The 26,524-nt window shown below is 37.9% G+C and overlaps 2 protein-coding genes and 3 long non-coding RNA genes across 5 annotated transcripts; all 5 read left to right on the forward strand.

Moving 5' to 3' along the window:
- Positions 1-525: 525 nt before the first annotated feature.
- LOC116601952 lies at positions 526-3,635 on the forward strand. Its single transcript, XR_004290223.2, has 3 exons — positions 526-724; positions 1,166-1,452; positions 1,772-3,635. It is a non-coding gene; the product is annotated as an uncharacterized LOC116601952 (long non-coding RNA).
- Positions 3,636-5,516: 1,881 nt separating this feature from the next.
- LOC125563079 lies at positions 5,517-7,555 on the forward strand. The gene is made up of 2 exons (XM_048727821.1): positions 5,517-5,933; positions 6,129-7,555. The coding sequence occupies exons 1-2, from the start codon at positions 5,878-5,880 to the stop codon at positions 7,333-7,335; spliced, it is 1,263 nt and encodes a 420-aa protein (XP_048583778.1). The 5' UTR covers positions 5,517-5,877; the 3' UTR covers positions 7,336-7,555.
- Positions 7,556-12,028: 4,473 nt separating this feature from the next.
- On the forward strand, positions 12,029-25,028 carry LOC5518326 (V-type proton ATPase 21 kDa proteolipid subunit c''). Its single transcript, XM_001638180.3, has 10 exons — positions 12,029-12,218; positions 12,487-12,535; positions 12,646-12,729; positions 13,611-13,688; positions 20,864-20,933; positions 21,263-21,320; positions 21,565-21,643; positions 23,747-23,792; positions 23,962-24,027; positions 24,101-25,028. Exons 1-10 carry the CDS (start codon positions 12,140-12,142, stop codon positions 24,128-24,130), a joined length of 639 nt encoding a protein of 212 aa, XP_001638230.1. The 5' UTR covers positions 12,029-12,139; the 3' UTR covers positions 24,131-25,028.
- On the forward strand, positions 13,695-17,104 carry LOC125568092. The gene is made up of 2 exons (XR_007312086.1): positions 13,695-14,112; positions 16,711-17,104. It is a non-coding gene; the product is annotated as an uncharacterized LOC125568092 (long non-coding RNA).
- Positions 17,725-19,779, forward strand: LOC125568093. Its single transcript, XR_007312088.1, has 2 exons — positions 17,725-17,784; positions 18,009-19,779. It is a non-coding gene; the product is annotated as an uncharacterized LOC125568093 (long non-coding RNA).
- Positions 25,029-26,524: the final 1,496 nt, after the last annotated feature.

The raw sequence follows: 26,524 nt of genomic DNA on the forward strand, positions 1-26,524 counted from the left end.
TAGCAAAAGATATAATCTCTGCCTCAAAGAAAAACTTATCATTATCCGCCAAACCAAGCTATCAATTTTAAACAAGCGTAACGAGCTAGTGTCTTCGTGCCGCCACAGGAACAAAGCCTTGTTATGCAACAGCTAAACTATTCAATTTCACCATAACAGCCATTCAAATTTCGTGCCCTATTTTTATGTTAATTTTATACATAGATAGTATATAATTGATGGTAGTAATATATTCTTCATAAATCTCCTGATGAGTGGGCAACCACGAAACAGGCTTGTAGAGATGAAACGGTAGTTCGCGTGTTTTTTTTTTCCTACAAACCAAGATAATTACATATAATTAATTTTATATTATATTACGCACTGTAGTAGCACTGTACGCACTGTAGTAGCACTGTACGCACTGTTAGTTTTCGCCCCGCATATTTAATGTAACTCGCTATTGTTCCTCTTACCGCCTTAGCTAAAACTATCAGTCTATTATTATGTAAATTTCAATGTTAATAGTATATATACGATGGTAGGAATATTCTCATTAAATCCCCTGATGAGTGGGCAACCACGAAACAGACCTGTAGGGAAACCTATGTAGTTTGTATTTTTCTCAAACTAACACAATTAAATATATATATATCTTTGGATTAATTTCAATGCAATATATTAGTTCCAGGAAAACAAGGAGTTAAGACCAAGAAGACCACTGCTGTTAAAGAACCATCTTCAGGTAATACAGAACAACTCTGAAGTTGTTAATTTGAACAACTTTAAATTCGTGTGAGTTTTATTCCCCTTGGATTTATTTTATTGTATCCTATCCTATCCTTTCATATTACAGTACTGGTAACAATTACCATAAGGGCTTCCCTTCGCTTGGGAAGCCCTAAAAAACAGTAATAATCAACCCACTTAATAGGGCAATCGAAAGCAAAGGCACGCGCATTCGAAGAAATCGCTTATAGTTTACTTTTTAGGGAACAACACATCAATCAATTTCCCGACATCCTTAAAGTCTGGAATTTAAATTTTTTTTCTAGTTTAGCATATAGTGCGAAAACATGCGTTCACGCGTGTCCCTTACTTTTGAAAGAGGAAGCACAGGTTTGGTTGTATAGCCTTCGAAAAGATCGCAACTCCTTTGACAAAATAAAATTTTATTTCTTGCAAGAATTGACTTGAAATGCGGAGGCATTCTCTATCATGGCGAATAATGACGACACTGATGACGAAGCCCTAACTGCCATGCTATCAGCCTTGGCTGACGCCCAGACGATTCCCATGTTGTCACCCATAAAGCCGCCCCGGAAACGGCCCGCTGAAGCAATTCCCGAGCCACAGAACAAACGACCCAAACCCAGCAACTTGTGCAGCCTGTTGCTTTTTTCCGCTAGGATCTTGTTAAAAAGATTTGTAGTGAGCACTTCACGACGCTCACTCAGTCTAACAAATCTCAAGGTCAGTAGGAATGTCCCTTGGCCAAATTCCCTCTTAATTTATTTGACCATGTTTTGTTCAATGACCGAAGTTGGGCGGTTTTTGGATCATTTATGCATGTATTAATTTGTCTTAACAGTCACAACAATATCAAATGAGTAAAATCAGATTGATGTTTATTTTCTGGTGCTGTTGCAACAAATGCCGTCTCGAAATCAATCCAGAAAATGGAAAGTTAAATAAGTTATTCCAGTCTTACAGCTTCCCATTTAACAATTAATCCGATTGATACTTAAAATTGGATGATTCCTTTGCTCATTTTTGTTTGTTTTCATTTTAGCCTTCCTGATCACCTATGTACTGGGGCACTGGTCAGTGTCACGACAGGAAGACCCAAGTATGGCAGCAGTGGAAGAGACCAAGACAATGGTATTGCCACTTTAGCGAGAAAGTGTTGTGGTGAAGGTGATTCTGCCCTTTTTTTCTACCTTCAGCCATTGCAACCATCTTACAAGAAGGACGACACTGCATCATGGTTTCCATGGACAGAAAAGGAGCTACTACGTAGCAGAGTTTTTGCTAATTTAGAAGATTTAGAAGAGAATGTAGATGAAGGAGGCAGAACTGATTAATATAACCAGTAAATTTAAGAAACTAAAGGGTGAACAGATTCTTATCTTTCTTTCTATTCTTATGTTCAAATGTTTTGGATATTCCGAGCGAAAATAGGGCTACCTTTGACTAATAATCTAATGCAACCTTTCTTGTATTTATTGATAATTTATTTTTTTAAAGAATAAGTAGCAGGACACGAGGGCCAGAAATTCCGTGCTCGTGGCTTTTCGTCGGCCAGGGGGACTAGTGGGCCAGAAATTCCATGCTCATGACTGTTCGTGAGCCAGAAATTCCGTGCTCGTGGCATGACTAGTGGGCCAGAAATTCCGTGCACGTGGCATGACTAGTGGGCCAGAAATTTCGTGCTTGTGACATGACTATAGTGGGCCAGATGTTCCGTGCTCATGGCATGACTAGTGGGCCAGAAATTCTGTACTCGTTGAATAAATATTGGTCCAGAAATTCCGTGCCCATGGCATGACTGTATTGGGCTAGAAATTCTTTGCTATAGGCATGACGAGTGGGCCAGAAATTCTGTGGTCGTTGGCCCGCGGTGGTCCAAGTGGCACAGAGAAATGCGACCATATACAGTAACCACAGAATGCAAAATGCAAAATGCAAAATGAGAATAATTCAAAATATTTAAGAATGTGTTATAGGTGTGTCTGATTTCATGAATCCTGGAATTCAAACAGGCATCATGATCCTTCAGATTCCGCTGTAATCCATAAGTTTCTTTAGTACGACATTGTGCTCTTTGATGTCGTGATTCAAGCGGCGACTATCACTAAGCTTCAGCTGGTATTCAAAGTTTAAAATATCGCTCGCACATGCTTTGCACCCATCGGCTTACATAATTATTTTCTTCTCCAACACCATCAAGTCATATTGTCGGGATCATCATGTAATATTTTGATCTTTCTCCAGTCGGATTGGCAATATATCCGAGACGCAGACTTTGAAGCTTCTCAACTAAAAAAACTAAATTAAAAGAGAAGAGAAACCAGGATTGTGAAACATATGGGAAACAGACGAGGTGCAGTTGAAATAGTTTGTGGTTGGTGGAAAGGGGAGGGGGCAAGTGAAAAAATACATGGCATTGGGGAGAGGTCACTCAGATAAATACATAGATTGTGGGGTAGGTCACCAAAAAGATGGGCTTCTAAAATGTCCTTGAATAGAATTCCTTGCACATATCCTTTTCGCTAAGAAACAAGTCATGCTATTGTCCAGGAAAAAGACAATAGTTGTAAGTTCTACGTGGGTCCCACGGGTCTCTTCGGAACAGCAAACCTTTTTTGCCAGAGAATACTCCTAGGACTTGTTTATATTGCAAAACTAAAACTTAAAACAAAATGCCTGAAACAAGTGAAAATATAACAGAAAAGTGCCCTAGTTGCGTCGCTTGTCGGTATTGCGAAAGTCAAATCAATTATTAATTATAGGTCAAAGAAATTAGTTGTAAGTTCTACGTGGCTCCCATGGGTCAATAGGGAGACACAGATATAAAAGTAGGAAAAAACAGGAAGAGACAGAGCAGACGACCCTGTGGGAGTTCAACTAGGAGCGAATAAAGTAAGCACAAACAACTACGCTGTCGTTGTTATAAACCCCGTGACAATATCTTTGATACGCTAGTCGGTCAGATTACCACTAGTATAGAAGGTAAATATTTGTTGCATTAAATTTACCGATTCAGAGTTAAATACTTTATAGTTATAATTTAATATTATGCTATCCAAATATACATATTTTTCTATTTAAACAATAGATTACTATTTTTCTTAACAAGTTACCCTTCCTCCGGCCTTTCTGATGCTGTATATTTTTTGTGTGATCGGGCAATGCATGGGATAATATATTTATTGAGATTGAAAAAGTATGTTTATAGGGATTCTTGCGAAGGGCCTTTGATGCCTCTCTTCAAAGGCACCCCCTCAGTATCTTTATGATGAAACAAACAGAATTGTATTAAATAAGAAAGATACAATTATTTGTGTTTAAATGGGACTAGCATCAGCCAAGGAAATCTTTTGTTGACATTTTAAATGGATAAAGATAAAACAATTGCTCCATGGCATAAAACTGCAGAAAAAGAACTGACACCAGATTATTAACCAGAAAACGATTTGTTCTTCACACCAAAAGTTCTTCAGATAAATAATTGGATAGCAGTATCTTCTTCAGATATAAAATTGGTTACGACACAACTTAACCATGGCCAGATCAAGACAAACCATGCATGCTGCTTCGATTATCGCATAATGCAATGTTTTAGGCAACCACAGCACTCATGCAATGTGGCTACAAGAATCTCCAGGCCAAACTGTGTAGACAGAAAAAGGGTCTAGCAAAGTTGTCATATTTCCAACATTACCACAAATGTGAAACCTGTTTCTTCTAATAACAATGTTATTACTAATTCATAGAGGGAGTAGCAAATGATGCCTTCAAGCATCAACAAGAGGAGTTCAGTAGAACATGGAAAGTAACCATGTTGTTATCGGCCGTGGTTCCACATGAGTAACCTTCATGATGCAGACATAACTAACACACTTTGAATCATGCAGAATCTGTAGCTTGCTAAGCCCATAAGAAATCGGACTTCATCAAGCCCAGAGACTGCTTCCAAACTAATTGTCTTGCCTTGTTTTCCAAGTAAAAATGGTCATGCATCTTCTAACCGAAAACAAAGGCAACCATACCAACAAAATAGAGGGTAATTGGTGTCAGGCCAAAGCCAGTTTCCCAGCTTTTGGTGTACCTGGCAGGGTTCATGTGGCGGTACATGAATAGGGGAAAAGACTTGTTCGCATAGTTTCTTGAAGATGTCAAAGCACTATACAGAGTGTAAACAGTGGTTGTTTGAAGCCATTCAACAACAGCTATTTTCAGAGCCACCCAAATTGTCAAAAATCATGACCACATGCAGTCATGGTGGTGTCAGACTTTACATACATAACTCAATTAAGTTCAAAGCCCTCACCGAGTTATGGGCGATTCTCTGGAAATAGAGCCTGTATTCCCAATTTTTAAAACTTTCTGCACATTGCATTTATTGATTTCAATCAAAGGTATGGATGTTATATTTTGCTAGTATGCACTCAAAATGTCTATTTTTTAAGATATTCACAAGAAAAAAACTTTTTAATGGAACTACGTTATTTTAGTATGGCTATTGTTGATATAAATCACTTTTGGTGTCATGGCTTGGAAGTTGACCGAAACAAAAATATTTCATATACCAATGAAATTAGCATGAGCAGCAGAACCTACTGAAGTGTTTAAGAATGAATATTATTTTGGATTTTAATTTTGCTCTATTTATGGGGTCAAACTACACTTAGGAAATTGATCATGTCACACACGTGACATAAGAAATACATTTTTTTTTTCAAAAATGAAATATTTGATCATCTATGAGCTTTATATTTCAAATTATAAATCAATAGAGCAGCCTTGTTGTATAAAATAAAAACAGGTTACATTAGATCAGGTTTTGTGGAAGAGAAGTTTTTGTCACAGTTTTTGTCACGTGTGTGACTGCTACGTGTGTGAAATCTTAAAAATATCTACAAAAAAGAGCTTTACATTAGTTAAAAATAAGTAAAATTTCCATCCAACTACATAGATTATTGTATATAAGAAAACTGTGATTAAAATTTCAACTTTGGCCTTGAATAGTTTCAAGAATCAAGCTTCTAGTATGCACATATATGCATTTTTACTCTATTATAAATTCCTTTTTGAGCCCGCAATATTTGGCTTCAGCTGTAATTCACTTTGCACATGAGCACAAGAGATTTGCATATGACCTAGTGAAGGACTTGAATGATGGAGGCCAGAGAAGCAAATGATGCACATAAAGCCTCAAATTCAGCACCAAGGTTAGTGATTATCAAAATTTATTATCAATTACTTGAAAAGCACAAATTCTTGCCTGTATTATTCCATAAAAATGCATTTTTAGACTGAGTAAAGTGTGAATTTAATCAATGTTGAAAATGTGTTATTCTATTCAAATTTTATGCATATTTGTTCAGTAATATATTAATTTTGTTTGATTTTTTCTTCTATAATAGACTATCAGGATCTGAAAGAAATAAAAGATGGCGTGAGAAGAAGGGGGCTGAATTTAAGAAAGCTGAGAGCCAGAGAATTGAGAAAAGAAGGAAGAGAAGAGTTACAGAAATGTCTGAAGCAGACTTGAAGAAGTACAAGATGGCAGCAGCTGACCGCAAAAGAAAAAGTCGCATGCTAAAAAGGCAGAAAGAGGTAGAAGAAAGCAGGGGGACTTCTTCAACAGAAACAACAAGTCCTTCAGCATCAACCAGTTATCAGCCATTTAAAAGACCGCAGTCCCTTGGAAAGGCAATAAACAGGACGATTAGGTCTTTGCCCCAGTCTCCAAGGAAGAGACAAGTGGTGGTCAGTGGCCTTGCAAAACGCTTTGCCATAAATGTAGAAAAAGAAATGGAAGCTTCGTTGTCAGGAGGTGGAAATGCCCTGTCTGATGAAGTGCGGAGCACAGTCCTCCACTTCTTCTTTAGATCTGATGTGTCATACACCATGCCAGGACTAAAGGATGAGATGACTATCTGGAAGAATGGGAAGAAAGAACACCTTCGTAAACACTATCTGACCATGTTTTTACGCGAAGCATTTGCAGTCTTTCAAGCTACACATCCTGCAGTGAGCATTGGCTTCTCGACATTCTGCCGCCTACGACCTGCAAATGTACTGCTACTGAAGAATACTCCAAAAGACCAATGCAAGTGCAAGATTCATGAGAACTTTCGTTTGAAGTTAAAAGGTCTTGACAGTACTGTCAAGCACGACGTCTGGGAGACCATTCTTTGCAACTCGAGTGACCTTCAGTCAAACTGTTGGATGGGAATCTGTGAGACATGTAAAGATGGAAAGTTGCTAGAAGCTAAGTTTTCCACAGAGCTTGACATGTCTAAAAAAACGGAATGGTTTCAGTGGGAGACAGATGCAAATGACATGCTAAGAAAACAAGCAAAGAGAGGCTGCTATGGGGAACTTGTAGAGCTTGTCATACAGACACTTCCAGAAGCACAGGAGCACACAAGAGTCAAAAGGATCCAAAGTGATGCATTTGAAATGCTCAAAGAAAGCAATTGGATTTTGCAGATAGATTTTGCTATGGCATACTCTTGTGAGTACCAAGATGAGGTACAATCCGCGCTCTGGAGCCGTGCAAGTGTTACGCTGTTCACGGCAGCAGTATTCTACAAAGAAACAACTAAGACATATCTGATATGTTAAGATACAAAGGATAAAGGGAAGGATACTGTATATACCTTTATCAACCAGCTATATGACCACATTGTGCAGGATGTTCCCACATCTGATGGTGCTGGTGATGTCATGTTTAGTGATGGGCCGTCCTCAGAATTTAAAAACAAATTCTGCATGAAGATTCTTTATTGCCTAGCCCAGAAATTACAGAAAAATTTCTCATGGAAATACTTTGCCTCTTCACATGGCAAAGGCGTGGTTGATGGAGTGGGCGGTCGAGCGAAATCTTTAGTTCGCCAGAAGTCTAAGAGTAAGGATGGTGCTCATACCATCCAAAGCTCCAAAGATTTTGCTAAGTTAGCAAGTGAGCTGATGGCATCAACCACAGTATTCCACATTGCACAGCAACAAATTGATGAGGCAGTGGCATTAGCCGATCCGTGGGAAGATGCACCAGCAGCTGTTGGAATCCGCAGCTGTCATGATTCTCAGTGCATTTTCAAAAAGCATATGGCCGAGCTTCGCCATGTGACTGGCCAAACACAGCCTGATATAGTTGTATTATATGATACTGCTCAGGCCCAGCTCACACCTAACTCAGGCCCAGGTGCATATCCTCACACTCCTTCAGTACCAGATGATGTCGCTGCAGGGGATTGGGTTGCTGTCATCTACGATGATCAGTGGTGGCCGGGATCTGTCGATTCAGTTTCAACCGACAGCCAAATCTCTGTTTCCTTCATGAAGCCTGTTGCTGAGAATAAGTTTATCTGGCGCCAATCATCAGATGGGAAGTGCCTAGACACAGATGTTGTGCCAATGAGAGAAGTTCTTGCTAAGCTAAGTGAGATTCCTGAACCAGTCAAATCGCCACTTCTCCTTCTCATCTTCGTACGCAGAAAGTTTAAAAGATCTCATGAAAAGTGTTTAAGAGCAGCTTATAATTAGCATCCAGTCCAAACAGACTATACACAATTGCTTGTATTTTACAGTTTGGCCAAATTACCTGGACATTCATTTCAGTTTTGCTAAATTTCTGTCATGAATTCTAAATATTTCACACTCTGTCACACACGTGACAGACCTTATATGGTTGTGTACATCATTAATATTGGTTATTTATATGAAAGTCTATTCCAGTTTCACAAAGTGTTATTTGATGTTTTATCTCTTGTGGGTTTTATTTTCGTATACTTCCAAACTTCACAGAGATTTGCATTTGTTATTAGAACTTTTGGTAATTCCAGCTTTGTGAGTCACACACGTGACACAACACATTTGCCTCTGTATCTCTGGCAGCGGAGTTGTAAAAGTAACACTAATTATATGTACTGATAGAGATTAACTAAGACACAATAAATATTCTTTAAAATACAAGGTCTCAATTATTTGCCCTAGCTTTAAACCTAGGAAATCAACAAAATGTTTGTGTGAAAGTCACACACGTGACGGGAGAATCGCCCATATATCATCCACAGTTTGAGGTTCTATGGGCTTACCTCAGACCCGCCCGACTCCCAAGGGGATTCCCTTGTATTATATCTGGAACAGTGTACGATACTTATTACCCAGTCGGCGCCAGCGACGAGGCGATGCTGGATTATCTGACCACTTCACTCACTACCATCGAGGGACTGTACCAAGGCTGTGGTATTTTGCTGTCAGGTGGTTTCTACCGCCTAAACATCAGTCGTCTTACGGCGCAATTCAAGTTGAAGCAACTCGTTAAAGTACCAACCAGAGGCGAACGGACACTAGACCTCATCATAACTAACATGTCACAATCATATGACAAAGACCAAGTGAAGACTTTCCCACCTTTTGGTCTGTTGGACCACTTAGTGGTTCTGGTGCAGTCAACTAAGAGATCTGTGAGGAATACCACTAGCTGCCGCACTATCTCCAAGCGTGATACCCTGCCAAGTCGCAGACAGGAACAAGGTCGATATTTCCACTCTGTCGATTGGTCCATTCTTGATTCCATTCATGGCTGTGAGCGTAAGCTGCAAGTATTCCTCGACCTTATCAAAGTAGGTTCAGACAATATCATGCCGGTTAAGAGCGCCGACTACACATCAATGACCCTCCTTGGATCACCGCCGAGTTTAAACACCTTATCAAACTGCATCAAAAGGCTTTCGCCGAAGGTGACCATGAACAGTTTCGGCACCTACGCAATGTTGTAAACCGTGAACGTAAACTATGTCACCCCAGGTTCTATGCCTCGAAGGTTGCTAATCTTAAAAACACTAAACCAAGTCAATTGTGGAACGAGGTTAAGAAGATTGCTGGGATGACTCCGGGGCAGGAATTGATGACATTTGGTCTCAACTTCACATCGACCAGCTCGAAGGCAAATCAAGGGAAAACCAAGCGTTTCAGCAGCACTTTTATACCTTCAATGTCAAATAAATAAGTAGCTTTTAAACCTTTTATCTATTCTCTACATTTGTAAATAAGTTTTTATCAATTTTGATCATATATTTTTTACTATATTATTATTAGTATTTTACAATTGTATATTTACGCAATTCAGCCTTAGTAGGCTGCAATGTAAAGATTTTAATAAACTATCTATCTATCTATAAAAATCTATAGTCATGCAATGTTTCAGACAACTACAACACAGACACATGCAATGTGGCTACAAGAATCATCTCTGAGGCCAAACTGTGTAGATGGAAAAAGGGTCTAGCAAACATCAACAAGCATCAACAGCATCAACAAGAGAAGCTCACTAGAATATGGAAAGTATCCGTGTTTTATCGGCCATGGTTCCACATGAATAACCTTTATGATGCAGGCTTTTGAGAAGTATCACACTTTGAACTGTTGCTTGCTAAGCCCAGAAGAAAAAAATCTTCGTGCTTGTCCTCAACAAAATGGCAAAATCCTTTAATGCCAGGATAGACAGGCTACCAATGAATAAATTACATGCCCAATATATTCAATATAATCATACCCATACATCCCAAGGATTGAAAACAAGAAAAAATGGAGAAACAGTCCCAATGATAAACCTCTTCAAATGCCGAATGAGATATATCCAAAAATCTATAACAGAAAGCCACTGCGTCTACCAACATGTGCAAGCAAAAAGGATTTGATAGATAATCAGATCAACTCTCAAGTCAATGCAAGAAAAAAATACCAATTAGAATACAAGCAGAGAGGATTTGTTCAAGAATCAGATCAAGAGACTAGAGAGACAAAAATTTAAAAAATAAAGGAAAGAAAAGTCAACAACCAACTAACCCATAAGAAAATGTTAATGCTTCACATCACACAAATTAAGAGATCAGCTTTCTCAATAAATTAAATAACAGTTAAAAATGGTCTTTATCAACTTGTTCAAATAGGTCAGGAGTTAAAAAAACAAAGAGTAGAAGTTAACATACATACACATAATAAGATGTCATTTCAAGATTTTGTTAATTTTTTATTTATATACATAAGATTTATAAAAAAACTCCTTTTAGTTTGTGGTATAGTATTACAATTCTAAACTTTTTGGTATTTCAAATTGTATATGCAATCGATAAATAAAACAAAGAGTTTATCCATTTATATAGCCACTAGTGTAGACTCGTCTGAACAATTGGAACAAAACGCACTCACTGTTTGAGATGATCCCACGTGTAATCTCTGAGTCTCTGTCCGAATATTCCCGCTGCCATTCATCCAAATCCTCATCCTCGCTTGCTGCCGTGGGTCTTGTGAGACTGTAAAAAGGTATTGATGGTATTTTCAGATCAAGTTGGCCAGCTTCTTATAACAGAAACGTGGCGCTTTAATTGCAAGCTAAACTAAATTCGAAACGTTCATTTTTAAAACTAACCTAAATCCCAGATAAAATAAAAGCACTATCTGATAATCTAAGGCTTTGTAGTTGTTTTGAGTAGTGTTTAAGCTCATTTTTATATCAAATTGACTGTACAATTAACAAACTTTCTTCATTTTCGAGATGATTGCCTTTTTCTAAAATTTAGCTGCGTGAATTCTATCATTTATCTTAGATAAATGCAACAATTATTGTGACTGTTTAATGTAAGAAACAAGCTTGATTTTACCTTGCGAGGTCTTGTACTTATGTCCTTATGTCCGTGTCTACAGACACGAGCTAAATGGCAATAATAGAGGGGAAGAGATAAGCTTTGAAGCTACTTTCTGAAATAATAGTACAAATTGTTCAACATTTGTAAGGACCTTGACATGTAAAATCAGCATAAATTCTCAATAAAACTTTTGAAAAAGAAACTCGTCAGTTCTAATAAGACGAACAGTCGAAATAAAACATGCCCCACTGACTACAATTATATGTCAAATTGCTTTTCTACCCCTTGACTATCTAGAAGGGATACGTTCACTGCACTCAACACCTCACAAAAAATAGTCTGCGATGCAAAATTTCACTGTTTTCGAGTGAAAAACAACACTTTGTAGATCAATTTGTACTCTAAAGCTCCGATTTAACATCAGTAAATAAAGTTTACTTAATAGAGAATCTGGAAACAGAATGAAATAATACGGTAGCTGTTATTTTCATGTCATTTTCGGCAAATTCTTACCAAATTTGATGTTCCTGCCTAGATCTTGTCTCGTCAACGTCAGGAAGCAACTGAGTGAAAGTCGATACTTCTTCCATCGTGCCCCGCGCACCCGTGTCCACCCTCCTATCTCATCAATCCTCAAACTTCCCATAATTCCTTGTAACCATATGATGCGGGGTCACTAAGCACAAGTGTCACATGAGCAAGGGAGAAACTCGAAGGCGAAGAGATCGGAGAGAATGGATTAATTCCCTCGACATAATTCCCTGAGTACCCAAAAAATGGCTTACTTAGTAAGCAGTAACTATTCCTATTATGGCATAGTGTATAGCTCAGTGCTATTCCTCCTTGTGGCTGTAGGTGAGTTGATTAAATCGCAAATGTTACTGTCGTGAAAAATTCAAGATGGCGGCGATCTTGTCATTCGAATTTTTGCTTTCATAAGTGGCGGACGCGCTGAAGCATCGATTTGGTATTCGTGTGGACTATTTAGATTATTATGGAGCGTGGTTTAGACCTTTATTTAAGAAGCCTTTCTAAAAAGCGTCGGAATGATACTTATGATTTTCTATTTCTTGTACCAATAACATTAAGTGAGTAGCTAAAAATGATATATTCTCTTTCTTAGGCCTGTACTATAATATTTCTGGATTAGGGACTCGCTTTGACTTTGGATGGTAAGTTTACTTTTACCCATTTAATTTGACATGCTGTGTCAAATGTCAATCAGAGTGATTTGTTTTGTGGTATAGTGGTTATCTTGTCATTACTTACCTTTGTCTCACAGGTTTCTTTCCGAGTCTTCCCCCTATATGTGGGCATGTCTTGGGATTGCCATCGCTATTGCTTTGTCAGTAGTGGGAGCGGCTTGGTGAGTCTGATTCCTTCTGTTGATAGAAGTGTTTGCTTGGAGAAAAATGTCCACTGTGCACTACTTAGTGTTTGTTCCAAATCAACCACTTTTAATGATGTTATTAACATTTTATCCCTGTATTATCGTGCATTGACATCCATACTTTTAATGATGTTATTAACATTTTATCCCTGTATTATCGTGCATTGACATCCATACTCTTAATGATGTTATTAACATTTTATCCCTGTATTATCGTGCATTGACATCCATACTCTTAATGATGTTATTAACATTTTATCCCTGTATTATCGTGCATTGACATCCATACTCTTAATGATGTTATTAACATTTTATCCCTGTATTATCGTGCATTGACATCCATACTCTTAATGATGTTATTAACATTTTATCCCTGTATTATCATGCATTGACATCCATACTCTTAATGATGTTATTAACATTTTATCCCTGTATTATCGTGCATTGACATCCATACTCTTAATGATGTTATTAAAATTTTATCCCTGTATTATCGTGCATTGACATCCATACTCTTAATGATGTTATTAACATTTTATCCCTGTATTATCATGCATTGACATCCATACTGTTAATGATGTTATTAACATTTTATCCCTGTATTATCATGCATTGACATCCATACTCTTAATGATGTTATTAACATTTCATCCCTGTATTTTCCCTGTATTATCCTTGTATTATCGTGCATTGACATCCATACTCTGTCGACCCTCCTCCTTTTGAATTTATTCCCTAAAAGTTTGCAAAAAGTAGTGTTTGTGTGGAAAATTATTTTAATCCCCTGGGAACCAGTCGCTGGATTTTACTGAATGCTGAATACTTTCTGTAGTTGAGTGATCATTCTATTCATTTAGGGGTATACTGCTAACTGGGGCTAGCATTTGTGGTGGTGGTGTGAAAGCACCTCGGATTAAGGCAAAGAACCTTGTCAGGTAAGTGTAACAGTGTACAGTGAAAGCACCTTGGATTAAGGCAAAGAACCTTGTCAGGTAAGTGTAACAGTGTACAGTGAAAGCACCTCGGATTAAGGCAAAGAACCTTGTCAGGTAAGTGTACAGTGTACAGTGAAAGCACCTCGGATTAAGGCAAAGAACCTTGTCAGGTAAGTGTACAGTATTTGTGGTGGCGGTGTGAAAGCACCTCGGATTAAGGCAAAGAACCTTGTCAGGTAAGTGTACAGTGTACAGTGAAAGCACCTCGGATTAAGGCAAAGAACCTTGTCAGGTAAGTGTACAGTATTTGTGGTGGCGGTGTGAAAGCACCTCGGATTAAGGCAAAGAACCTTGTCAGGTAAGTGTACAGTATTTGTGGTGGTGGTGTGAAAGCACCTCGGATTAAGGCAAAGAACCTTGTCAGGTAAGTGTACAGTATTTGTGGTGGCGGTGTGAAAGCACCTCGGATTAAGGCAAAGAACCTCGCCGGGTATGTACAGTACTTTATTGATGATTACAATTGTTATTTTAATGTGATGTCTAGCTGCATTAATGATACAGTACAGACTGAATGTATCATGCACCTCTGTCGGTTCCATGCTCAAAATCCATGCAGCTGTTGTGTTCATTTAAAGATTGAATGTACATTTCAGCTGAATGATGAAGTATTTGAAACAACACACAGTAAAGCATTTGTCTGACGTTGAGGTTTCAAAGTTCACTTTGTGAACGCCAAATTTTACATGATTTTACTGACTGAAGTAAATCCTTGAAGGACAAAAAACTCTGATAAAATGTTTTCTTGAGTCTCTATACACGTTGCCGAGGAAGATTGATGCTTTACAAAAGGCTTCTAGTGAAGACAACAGCAATTTAAAGCGAAGGCACAGGCTTACCAACCTCTCAGTATATCCCCAGTCAATCCCAGTAACTAGCTCGAATATTTTCACGATTGATCACCTGTAATTGTCCCAAAATTGTCTTATATCTTAGAATAAAGGTCACAATAAACTCTCAATGCTTTGTGATGTGTATTTATTCAGAATAAGCTGTATTTCTAATGTTTGAGCAGTTGAAGGATTCCGTGTCAACATGAGCTAGTTACTGGGACTGATTGAAGAGTGACTGAGAGGTTGGTAAACCTGTGTTGAAAGGAAAGAAACATGGCAACTGTGAATTTATTAATACTGTATTTTCCGGTTTATAATGCACACCCACATATAATTCGCACCCCAATTTTTCAAAAAAATTCAAAAACCTGCATAAAAAAAACAAGGAAATGAGAAACAACCAAAAAAGAAACAGAAGCATCAAGATGTGATAAATGTTCTGATTCACAATTCATTTTTATTATACATAAGTATGGTTAATGCTTTTCAACATCTGAAGTTGAAGGGGATAATCACTTTGAACATCTTAGGCATAAGCAGCGCATCTTAGCACAACTGTAAAGCTGTTATTCCCATCGCTTACATTTTATTTTCACATGGAACATCCAAATGCAAGCTTGTGTTCGTTCACGGCAATTACCGCAATTGCATCTTGGACATGGTGCAAAGAGACTGGGTCGAGTAAATTCCAACATGGTGGACAACAATAAAATCATTAAGGAAGCATAAATAATTGCGTTTTTCTGGTGAGTTTTTGGGCTTATTTTATTACAAAACATTAAAAATACCCTTAGTTTGGATACACTAAGACGCCTGACTGACCTTTTACTATGTTATTTTTAAGCAATTTTGTGACTGTTTCTCACTTTACAATGGAGTCGCAGCATTTTCTTATTGATTTCCTTTTTTATCATAATGAGAACAATGGGTTCTGCGTATAATGCGCACCACCTTTTTCGAGGTCATTTTGGAAGTAAAAAAAGTGTGCATTATACACTGGGAAATACAGTACCTAAAAGACCCAAAGAATCAAAATATAAGATAGCTAATAGTTACATCACCTGTAAATTTTAGTATGTTTGAGAGACTACTATATTTTATAGTGCAGAGAGGTGGTAGTTTTAGAGTGAGAGGAAGGCAAGCATGGCAACTTGAGGGGAGGCCATCATCATGGCTTCAGTAGACAAACACATACAAAGCATGTAGCTTTTTGATCTGAAGCTGTATAAACTGTATTATTGTAGCACAGTATTTCATCCATCGTGTCGATTTGGGTTTCCTGTGGAACAAGCCGCCGCCGCTATCTTTGAAACAAAATCTCCCGTCCCCTCCCCTGATGCGCAATTAGTAGTCTATGGGTTGCTTTTCCAGCTTTGATTTGGATGGACTCTGTTTGTCTTAGGAAGACAAAATTTGTGCTACCTTTGGCATTCAGCGATACAAAGCAGCCATGATTTTTCGCACTTGCCCTGTGTTTACTACTATGTTGAAAGCTTCTTTGATTTATACCGCAAATATGATAGCGATATCAAATAATTATTTGGTAAGGTCCAATGTTTTAGGGGGTTTGCTTATCATGGCTTTCAAAGTTTGTCATTTGATGATTAAAAAAAACTTGAATAATCAGACTAGCCCCTCACCTAAGGGCAAAGCAAAAGATTATTATTATTATTATTATTATTATTATTATTATTATTATTATTATTATGATCATTATTATGATCATTATTATTATTATTATTATTATTATTATTATTATTATTATGATCATTATTATGATCATTATTATGATCATTATTATTATTATTATTATTAAAAGGTATTCAAACAGCCCAAATCCCATTACCTGATGATTGTACTGCAAGGTTTTGTTAATAAATGCAATTGAGCGAAATAACTTTATGAAGGGAAGACAAACCAACCAAATTCCTAAAATGACGGGTAAAAAATAAGCATTCAGTAGATCTCTGTGTCATTTGATGAGACTTGTGTATAAAGGGAAATGTAAAATCAATCCGAATTATCTCATTTCTCTGCCCCGCTTTCTGCCCTTCTAATATCAGACATGAAAATTTTTTTTTATTCTATACTGGATTTACAGTATTTTATATTTTGAGTCTATTTTTCCACAGCAATGTCCAGTCCAGAACAGAGATTCTTTAGAAATCTGTGGACTCCTGTGAATACTGCAGTATACGTACATGCAAAAGCTATTGTTAGGGAGAAGCAGGACATCATAAATTCTGTATAGTTCACTATATGTTGATATATGAGCAGTAAACTTTTCAGTAGCTAAGCATGGCCACCACTTAGACCCAAATAGCTTTCTGGGTATGTACAGGCATGCAGCTCGGGGTGGGCACACGGGTTGTGCCCCTTCCACTCTACCACAAAAAGCACTTTCCACTATATCTATGACTGCACATCCCCTCCACAGCTATTCAGATTGTTTGTTATGGTTATCAGACTTCACCTTTCCTTTTCTAGACATACAGTGCCTTCAATTAAATAATTTCTTTTGTTTAACCCATTGACTCCTGGCTATTTTTGAGCTGAATTTACAAAAAACAGACTGAAAACAGATACCCCCCCCCCCTATTCTGAGTTTTATACAGCCCGTCAAAGTCAAACACAGCTGCACCTAGTCAGCGGTATCCAAGCTTTCCAACAGTGCTTTGCGGTCCCCACTTTTAATCCCTCATCGTTGTGATGAAGCCAGCACAAGTTGATGGTTGCTTGTATTTTTCATCAAAAATACAGCTATGAGCATATTAGGACATCATGAAGTCTTTTGGGGCATAATTGAGTGCTTTGCTTATGGATATTTGCAAGCAAAGGTAGATTCATTATGATTTTTTCTTGTTTGGCTATGCCTGGATGAGAAAATATTTTTCTAATGAATCACCACAGCTCTCCTAAATGCTGTCTTTTCTGAAACCAAATTGATTCCCAAATTGTTTACACTGCTATTCTGGGTCTGTATGACCTGGAATTGATATGTTTGGCTTCGGGGTGAAAAGACTTCTAAAAAACCATCTGACTTTGGGGAGAGGAGTGTTGACTGGCCCTCCCCTCGTGAATTTTTCCCTGGATCTCCCAGAATACTTTTCAATCCGTAAAGGCATCTTCGTGGTTTTACAAGCCTTCAAGGAGTGGACATTGTGTTTTGAGGGCCATGGAAATTAACCTGGAGGATCAGAATAAAGGTATCTATTTGTGTCTTGAGCTGTGTTTGCTGATCTCTCTCCCTTGTGTTGTATTTTGAGCGTTTTATTGAGAGGGGTGATTCTGCATTTCTTTCCTTGTTCGATTTGAAATTTGTCATCACATGTAGTCACCAACTTGCCAGATCTGTACAATAAGAACTCTGTGCCTACCCTAACACTGTTTGGTCTTTTCTACCACAATATCGTCATTGTGTGCTCCCTAGCGAAGGTCTGAGCAGGATCTATTCACAAGCGAGAAACCTGTGCCAGCCACAAATCAGAGCTCAGACGTTTTCTATCATCTATCGATTGGTCAGCAGTAGATGAAGCTAGAAACTTTGAGGCCAAATCGGCGCTCTTGATCATATTACGCTTGTTAGCAAGGAGATGAACATAGACTTTAAGAGGAACACCCACAACTACCCTTCAGCTGTGGTCAATAATGAGAAACACCCACAACTACCCCTCAGCTGTGGTCAACGACGAGGAACTAACATTGTCTGGCAGTGTAAGGATCTTAGGGGTCACAGTTTAGCTCCAATTTGAAATGGAATGGCCATGTCATAGAGTGCATCAAGATCGCAAATACTAAGCACCTCTATTTTATTGTGCTCTTAAAATGGGCCAAAGTCCCACAAAAGGACGTCATGAACTTTTATTGCACTGCTATAAGACTGTGCTAGTATTTCATGACGCGATTCTGCTCTACCTTAGCGACGACATTGAATGATGCAAAAGGGAGCTCTATCAATTATTTGCCCCCATGTGCGATACTCAGTCTGCTTAGCTTGTTTCAATATGGCCACCCTATACAAAGTCTATGCCATGAAAAACAAACAAAGAAATGTAATGCAACACCTCAAGAATGTGCAAGCCAATATCCTGGAAATTTTCATGCTGATCATGATCTTCTATTTTGTTTAGCTTGTAATGTTGTCGTAAGTTGTTTTTAAACTTCTTTGGGTCCCGATTCAGTTAAGTAATGCAGCTGTTTTATAAACACCGGCACATAAACAATTCATTGCATCCAGACGCTTGATTTGCAAGTTTAATTAATTAAAGCACATAAAACTTCTGCTTACAAAGTATTGCACCATTCGGCGCATAATCGGCGCATAATTCACAATATTGTGCAATTCTAGAAAACATCCATACCCCCCAACGGAGGGAAAAAATTTTTTGCCCACCACCCCCCCTGCCACCCCCTGGAACAAAAATTACCCCCCCCCCCGGATTTTGCGATCCAAAAAAAATACCGCCACCCCCCTCTGGAAATATGGTTTTGCGAAAATGTTACGTAAACGCATGTTTGATTAAAACATCCGCAAAACCAATAATTTCTTCTGAAACGTGCAAGTCACATTTTAGCTACTTCACAATCTTCGAAATAAAAGAATATTTGAATTCTTATCGTCTTAATAACTAGACTACATTGTGTATTTATTGCTTTCTTTCTCTAGTATGAATACAACTTTATGCCTGGAACTTTATGCCATGGAAATGCCTAGCTATACCGTTTTATTGTAACTTGTGCCACGTTGACAAGCAAAAGCCTAAAGCCTCTTAATTAACTAAAATCCTAGTATAGTTTATCGTTTAAATATAAAATACGTTTGTTTAACTCCTTCAAGAAAATTTTAGTGTTTTACAAATAGTTATCGGAATTTTAGGTGACCAAACGAATTTTTCCATCTGAAACAGCGCCTGTGGCATTTAAACTTCTGTAAAGCTGATCGTCCTGTTTTATTATTGTTCTGTTTGGTTGGTTTCTATTTTAGAGTAATTTTGGTGATGAAAATTTACAGTCAATAGCTTGTGTTTGTATAATTTTCTCAGCCACGAAAACTTAACACCTTACACCCGGCCCAACGTGTTCCCTTCACAGTTCTGGAATTCTTTAGAAGGTGCGACATGGAAGCCATTTCGTAGTAAGAAAAATGTAGGCGCTCCGCCAAATACAGACAAAAAGAGCCAGACTTGAATGCAAAGTAAGAACAAAAAAAACCTGCAAAGATCGGTATTAATTCAAATGGTATTTAAACTCTTTAGTTGAGCTCCCTGTGACTGCTTCGCGCAAGAAACTTCGATTGGTATCCCTTTAATAAATTCGAGCCATTGTGCAAAGACTTTGAAACAAAAACATGTTGGTTCTGGATGATTGAAAACGAAGCTTCAAATTTATAAGAACGATACAATAATATGAAATGATATTGGAATGGAAATGCGAGCAAGCATTTTCTCTGCCGTTTTAAAGTTATGAGCAAATAATGTTTGTGTTGAAGGTGGGGGCTCGTTGGTAACCTTAATACAACCTGGAGCAAAATCAACCCCCTGGAGGTGGGGGTTCCAATTCCCTCCTTGTGTGTGTTTGAGGGGGGGGGGGGTATGGATGTTCTCTGGAATTGCACATTTCAAGAAAAAAATGCATACTTTTGGAAGCTATGTTTAATACATTATAGAGGGATAACCGTTAAAAAAGCTTATGTTGCAATTAGTTCAATGTTGAAATATGAAAATGGTTTCTTACAGAGAATGTATAAAAATTCTCACAAAGCATGTGAGGAGGTCCAAGATCTTGTGACACTTGCCTACTGCGGATGTGTTGACAGTTATGGTGATACAACATGATAATTTTTGCATATTTATTAGTTTTTTAGTGAACTAAAAACAAACAAAACAATATTTTACTCCAAATGTATTCAATTCAGTTTTCCTTGTATGGGTTCTAAATATACTGTAATTCTTCATTTTTCCTGATCACAAGAAAGGTAGAGTAATCAATCATTGTGTTGTGTTGTTATTCTATGATATGGTCACACCAGGTATACCTGAAAATTCCATGAAGAAAGTGGGCTCCACACTAGTTTTCAACGTGGTAGAGTGTGTGGATTGCTACCCACCCACATGCAGAAACCACATTAGAAAAGATAGAGTACTGTACTTTCAGTCTGTACTGTATATTACATTCCCAATTACTCTTACCCCCTGTTTTGATCCAAATATAACTATGCCAAATATCCATACCTTTTTTTAGTGTTTGTCTTACTCAAAATAATTTATTTGTGTCATGTTTGTTCAGCATTATCTTCTGTGAAGCAGTAGCCATCTATGGAATCATCATGTCTATTGTTTTGAGCAACTCAGTCACGGTAAGGCTACCCACTCAGTACACTATAGTGGCAACAAGTATTTGCTAATGCGGGTGTCAGACCTCAGCAAGTCTCAGATTTACCCATCGCTACCCCTGCAGTTATTCACTGTTCTCTACAGTACCCTACAGTTCAAAACAGTTCTCTTTAGTTCCCTACAGTTCTTTACAGTTCCCTACAGTTCTATACAGTTTTAAACAGTTATCTACAGTTCCGATCAGTTCCTTACAGTTCTCTAAAGTTCCCTACAGCTCCCTACAGTTCTCTACAGTTCCCTGCAGTTCTTTTTCATTTCTGTACATGATTATAAAAGTAAGTTTTTTTTTCAGGTATCACCTTTGGAGGCATTTGAAAAACCAGGAAATCTCATGCAGCTGTACACTGCTGGTTAGTCTAGTTTGAAGTTATCACACCCCATTCTTTACAGCATTATGGATCTTATTTTGCAATTAAATAATCCTCTTTAGGAACACACCTTAATAAAAAGTGGATACCTTATGGCTATCTTTTGAATGCCATTGCTATGTTGTGTCCCCACCTCAAACTGACAATTTGCTATACTGTAAGTAGCTGCTAACGAAGTCATCTCTACTGTATTTGAAGAGGGCATAATTGATGTGTTTGTTCTCAGGGTACAAAATATTTGGAGCAGGGATGACAGTGGGCTTCTGTAACTTGGCCTGTGGAATCTGTGTTGGACTAGTCGGAAGGTACAAAGTGTTCTTGTTTATTTCATACTACAGTAAGCAGCTATAAAACATTTGGACTATGCAAATTATACTGCTTCAATTTTTGTGTTTCCAGGGCTTAAAATTCAAAACGTTTATGTGGTTACGTGTACTAATTTTACACTGTGAAATGACAATAGCAACATTACTGTTATTTCTCAGAATTGCATTGTGCACCCAGTTCTGTGCACTACTAAGAAGACTATTATTGCTTGAAAATTGTGTTATTTAGTGCTTTGCTTAGAAATTGAAATTGAATTGATTTTTATCGCTTCCGAAAAATTATTCTATAGAAAATCGTCATTTTGCTTATTTTCTATTAAAATATTTCAAACAATAATTCACTTGTGTAGCGCAATTTATCTACCACCCTCGTGAGATCTATAAGTGGATTTGTTTGCGGGAGCTTTCTATACATCAAACGCCTGCAAGGTTAAACCCACCCCTCCCACCAAAAAAATGAAAATACCCCACCCCTCCCCCAAAAAATTCTCAAGCCTTGAGATTTTCGGAGTTGACAGGTATGATGGTTATATCAGGCCTCAATCTTGAACTAATATATTAATTAATAATATTAATCAGTTTTTAATATAATGTTGCCCATTAAAAGAGCTAAAAACAGGTTACAATATATGTACAACAGCAAGCCTGTAAATATTAGTCTGTTGTTTAAGGATTTCTAAAGTCAGCTTGCTAGTAATTCTTGAACTTGTAATCTTAGAAAATAACCTTAAAACACTCATCAATATTCAATTGCATGTTGACCAATTGGATGCCTTTCTTTGGACACGTGAGGAAGGCTTTATACCCAGAAATACACCCAACAAACCTAAAGCACGGGGAGAGAATTGAAATCATCTCTAGGGAAATATTGGGGTATAATAGAAGAACAATGGCAGAGTAATGAACATGAACCATTATATAAAATTGTCATATATCATGAAGCTTTATATAATGTTGCATGTTGCTTTCCATACAACATTGAGGTTGGGTTCCCATATTTGTTATTTTGAATTTTAACTTGCCATATGATGGAGTTCTTATTGTAAAAGTATAAAGAAGATCTCAATGTACAGTAACTTCAGTTTCAGTGACCCCATAAGTCCAATTAAGTTTAAATTTTTGTGACTTGGCTAGTGAAAAATGCAGATAAGTTGCAACCAATGCAAGCCCTGAGGAGGACTTTTGTTATGTGCAGTATTCCTACATACTTTGTGTCACTTTGTCAGAATTGGCTTATTCTGTGTTTGTTTCAGTTTGTCAAAATTGGCTTATTCTGTGTATGTGTGAGTTTGTCAGAATTCTGTGTTTGTGTGAGTTTGTCAGAATTGACTGATTCTTTGTTTGTTTCAGTTTGCCAAAATTGGCTTATTCTGTGTTTTTGTCACTTTCAGAATTGGCTTATCCCGTGTTTGTCATGTCAGTTTGTCAAAATTGGCTTATTCTTTGTTTGTGTCAGTTTGTCAGAATTGACTGATTCCTTGTTTGTTTCAGTTTGTCAAAATTTGCTTATTCTGTGTTTTTGTCACTTCGTCAGAATTGGCTTATTCTGTGTTTGTCATGTCAGTTTGTCAAAATTGGCTTATTCTTTGTTTGTGTCAGTTTGTCAGAATTGAGTTATTCTGTGTTTGTGTCAGTTTGTCAAAATTGAGTTATTCTGTGTTTGTGTCAGTTTGTCAGAATTGAGTTATTCTGTGTTTGTGTCAGTTTGTCAAAATTAGCTTACTCTGTGCTTGTGTCACTGTCAGAATTGGCTTATTCTGTGTTTGTGTGAGTTTTGTCAGAATTTACTTATTCTGTGTTTGTGTCAGTTAGTCAAAATTGAGTTATTCAGTGTTTGTGTCAGTTTGTCAGAATTGGCCTATTTTGTGTTTGTGTCAGTTTGTCAGAATTGAGTTATTCTGTGTTTGTGTCAGTTTGTCAGAATTGGCTTATTGTGTGTTCGTGTGAGTTTTGTCAAAATTGGCTTATTCTGTGATTGTGTGAGTTTGTAAAAATTGGCTTATTCTGTGTTTGCGTGAGATTGTCAGAATTAACTTATTCTGTGTTTTTGTCAGAATTGACTTATTCTTTGTTTGTTTCTAGTGGAGCTGCACTTGCTGATGCTCAAAATGGTGCCCTCTTTGTCAAGGTGATTTGACTAAAATAACATTATTTTTTTAGCCTTACTTTAAAACTATGTAAAGGGGACTTAAGGCACTTTAAAGGGTTTTAAAAAGCTTCTTGATTGGGCTCAAGTCTTGGTTAAGGTATATATAAAACACAATTACCTAATTAATCTTTTCATTGGCCATTTTCAGATCCTTATAGTAGAAATTTTTGGAAGTGCTATCGGATTGTTTGGAGTCATTATTGCTATTATTCAGGTGGGTAAAATTTGGCAGATTATGAGTTCTAGTTTGGTAAACTCAACCCTAACAAACATTATCTTGATCACAGGCAAGCGATGCAAGCATGGAAATCAAGTAGATTCCTGATATTATAACAAGAGTATGTTCTCACAGTTAAAAGCTGTAATCCATCATAAAATAATGATTTTTTGCGCATTGTGATGTGGTGGGTGCTACCCTGGCCACAAGTTAGCTGATCTGGATGTGAGATTGACAGTTTTTAAACAAATTATCAATTTATACATTCCAACCATATTGAAGTGCACCGGAGCATTTTCTTCTGATTGTTCATTTTCTATCAGTCAATGATTCTTTTCTTGGGGGACTCCATAAAAGCAGATGGTGATGATCGTAATCTTTTACGGTAAAAAATTCTACTAACTCCTATCCCTAAAAGGGGGGGGGTTCTGCTCCTGCTATCCCTAACGGGATCTCACGCTAGCGGATCCTCACGTGCCCATTACAACTGGTCATGAACATAATCAGACCAACTGGTCATAAATATAATCAGAAAAACTGAAATTGTGTTTGTAGAGCATATATTTAGAAATTGCTTCAACCACACCTAATGCGTTATCTTTTATGTAAGAATTGCTGTTGACAGACTGAAAGTGCTATCCCTTAGGATGATTTTGGTCCACGTGGTCCACCCCTAGAAATTTTTTTTTCAACACCCATCCTTTATTTTGACTTAGCATGCATATCCTAGTAACAAGAAACCAATTGTTCTGAAATCATCTTCATGGCTGTTGCTCATGCGAAGTAAATGCACGTATTAAGAGATTCAACTGAATAGGTTTAACACTAGGATCTGGAGTGGCCTGTACTCCGTTTGCTATAGAGCTCTCAATCAAAGTCCATTAGTAAGCATCTGTTTCTATCGCCTTACATCTCGCAATATATTTCAGATTACAGTATACTATTCTATTATTCAAATGTAAACAATAAAAAGGAAGGGGCCAATTGTCATTCTTTAACCAGTCTGTAGTGTGCTAATAGGGGGAGTATATGAGCCTGGATGGTTCTGATGGGTAATGTCACTATTGTTAAACGTACTGAAACGTATTGAAATAGGTATAGTGTACCTATTTCAATAAACGTTGAACTGTTAAAGTGTCCATCATAAAGTATATTTTACACATCCTGTAAAGCATTTTAAGCTTTTTTTAAATAGTACCTTGATTGTACTCTTTATAATAGTGAAGCGTATTGTGTACTCTTTATGATAGTGAAGAGTAGAAAAATCTTATAAATAAGGGAACATGAAAAACAAACGGCCAAATGGGCCTTGTTGCTGCATGACAGACGAATGCTCAACAAGAATAGGTTTTGATTTACTCGAATTGGCAGCCTAGTCCTCTGCACTCTTTCGGGATTCCTGTTTGGTTTGACCCTCTTGGTTGCCTCACGGCCGGCCACAGGGAGGTTACATACTATAATAGGCGTGTGGAGGAGGCTACATACTATAATAGGCGTGCGGAGGAAGCTACATACTATAATAGGCGTGTGGAGGAGGCTACATACTATAATAGGCGTGTGGACTAGGCTACATACTATAATAGGCGTGCGGAGGAGGCTACATACTATAATAGGCGTGTGGAGGAGGCTACATACTATAATAGGCGTGCGGAGGAGGCTACATACTATAATAGGCGTGTGGAGGAGGCTACATACTATAATAGGTGTGTGGAGGAGGCTACATACTATAATAGGCGTGTGGAGGAGGCTACATACTATAATAGGCGTGTGGAGGAGGCTACATACTATAATAGGCGTGCGGAGGAGGCTTCATACTATAATAGGCGTGCGGAGGAGGCTTCATACTATAATAGGCGTGCGGAGGAGGCTACATACTATAATAGGCGTGCGGAGGAGGCTACATACTGTAATAGGCGTGTGGAGGAGGCTACATACTATAATAGGCGTGTGGAGGAGGCTACATACTATAATAGGCGTGCGGAGGAGGCTTCATACTATAATAGGCGTGCGGAGAAGGCTACATACTGTAATAGGCGTGTGGAGGAGGCTACATACTATAATAGGCGTGTGGAGGAGGCTACGTACTATAATAGGCATACAAATCGACACTGATAAATTTTGTCGATCTGTCGACTGACAAATCGACAAACGCCCTTCACGCCACATATAACCACCTCACACAGTACTGAAAAATCGACACTGACAAATTTTGTCGACCTGTCGACTGACAAATCGACAAACGCTCTTCACGGCACATATAACCACCGCACAGAGCACTGACAAATTTTGTCGACCTGTGGACTGACAAATCGACAAACGCGTTTCACTGCACCTAACCACCGCTTAGAGGACTGACAAATCAACACTGACAATTTTTGTCGACCTGTCGACTGACAAATTGACAAACGCGTTTAAAGGCATATATGCACCGCACAGAGCGCAGACAAATCGACACTGACAAATTTAGAGGGAAATTCGTCTTTCCTACCGCCCT

Source organism: Nematostella vectensis, chromosome 1 (genome assembly GCF_932526225.1).
Source record: "Nematostella vectensis chromosome 1, jaNemVect1.1, whole genome shotgun sequence".
Lineage (NCBI taxonomy): Eukaryota > Metazoa > Cnidaria > Anthozoa > Actiniaria > Edwardsiidae > Nematostella > Nematostella vectensis.

Excerpts from the sequence above, each read along its gene's own strand:
- LOC125563079 (XM_048727821.1), top strand. The coding sequence starts at position 5,878 with ATGATGGAGGCCAGAGAAGCAAATGATGCACATAAAGCCTCAAATTCA. Across the intron at positions 5,934-6,128 it reads GCCTCAAATTCAGCACCAAG|ACTATCAGGATCTGAAAGAA; the intron begins GTTAGTGATTAT and ends CTTCTATAATAG.
- LOC5518326 (XM_001638180.3), top strand. The coding sequence starts at position 12,140 with ATGGCTTACTTAGTAAGCAGTAACTATTCCTATTATGGCATAGTGTAT. Across the intron at positions 12,219-12,486 it reads ATTCCTCCTTGTGGCTGTAG|GCCTGTACTATAATATTTCT; the intron begins GTGAGTTGATTA and ends TCTCTTTCTTAG. Across the intron at positions 21,644-23,746 it reads TGTGTTGGACTAGTCGGAAG|TGGAGCTGCACTTGCTGATG; the intron begins GTACAAAGTGTT and ends GTTTGTTTCTAG.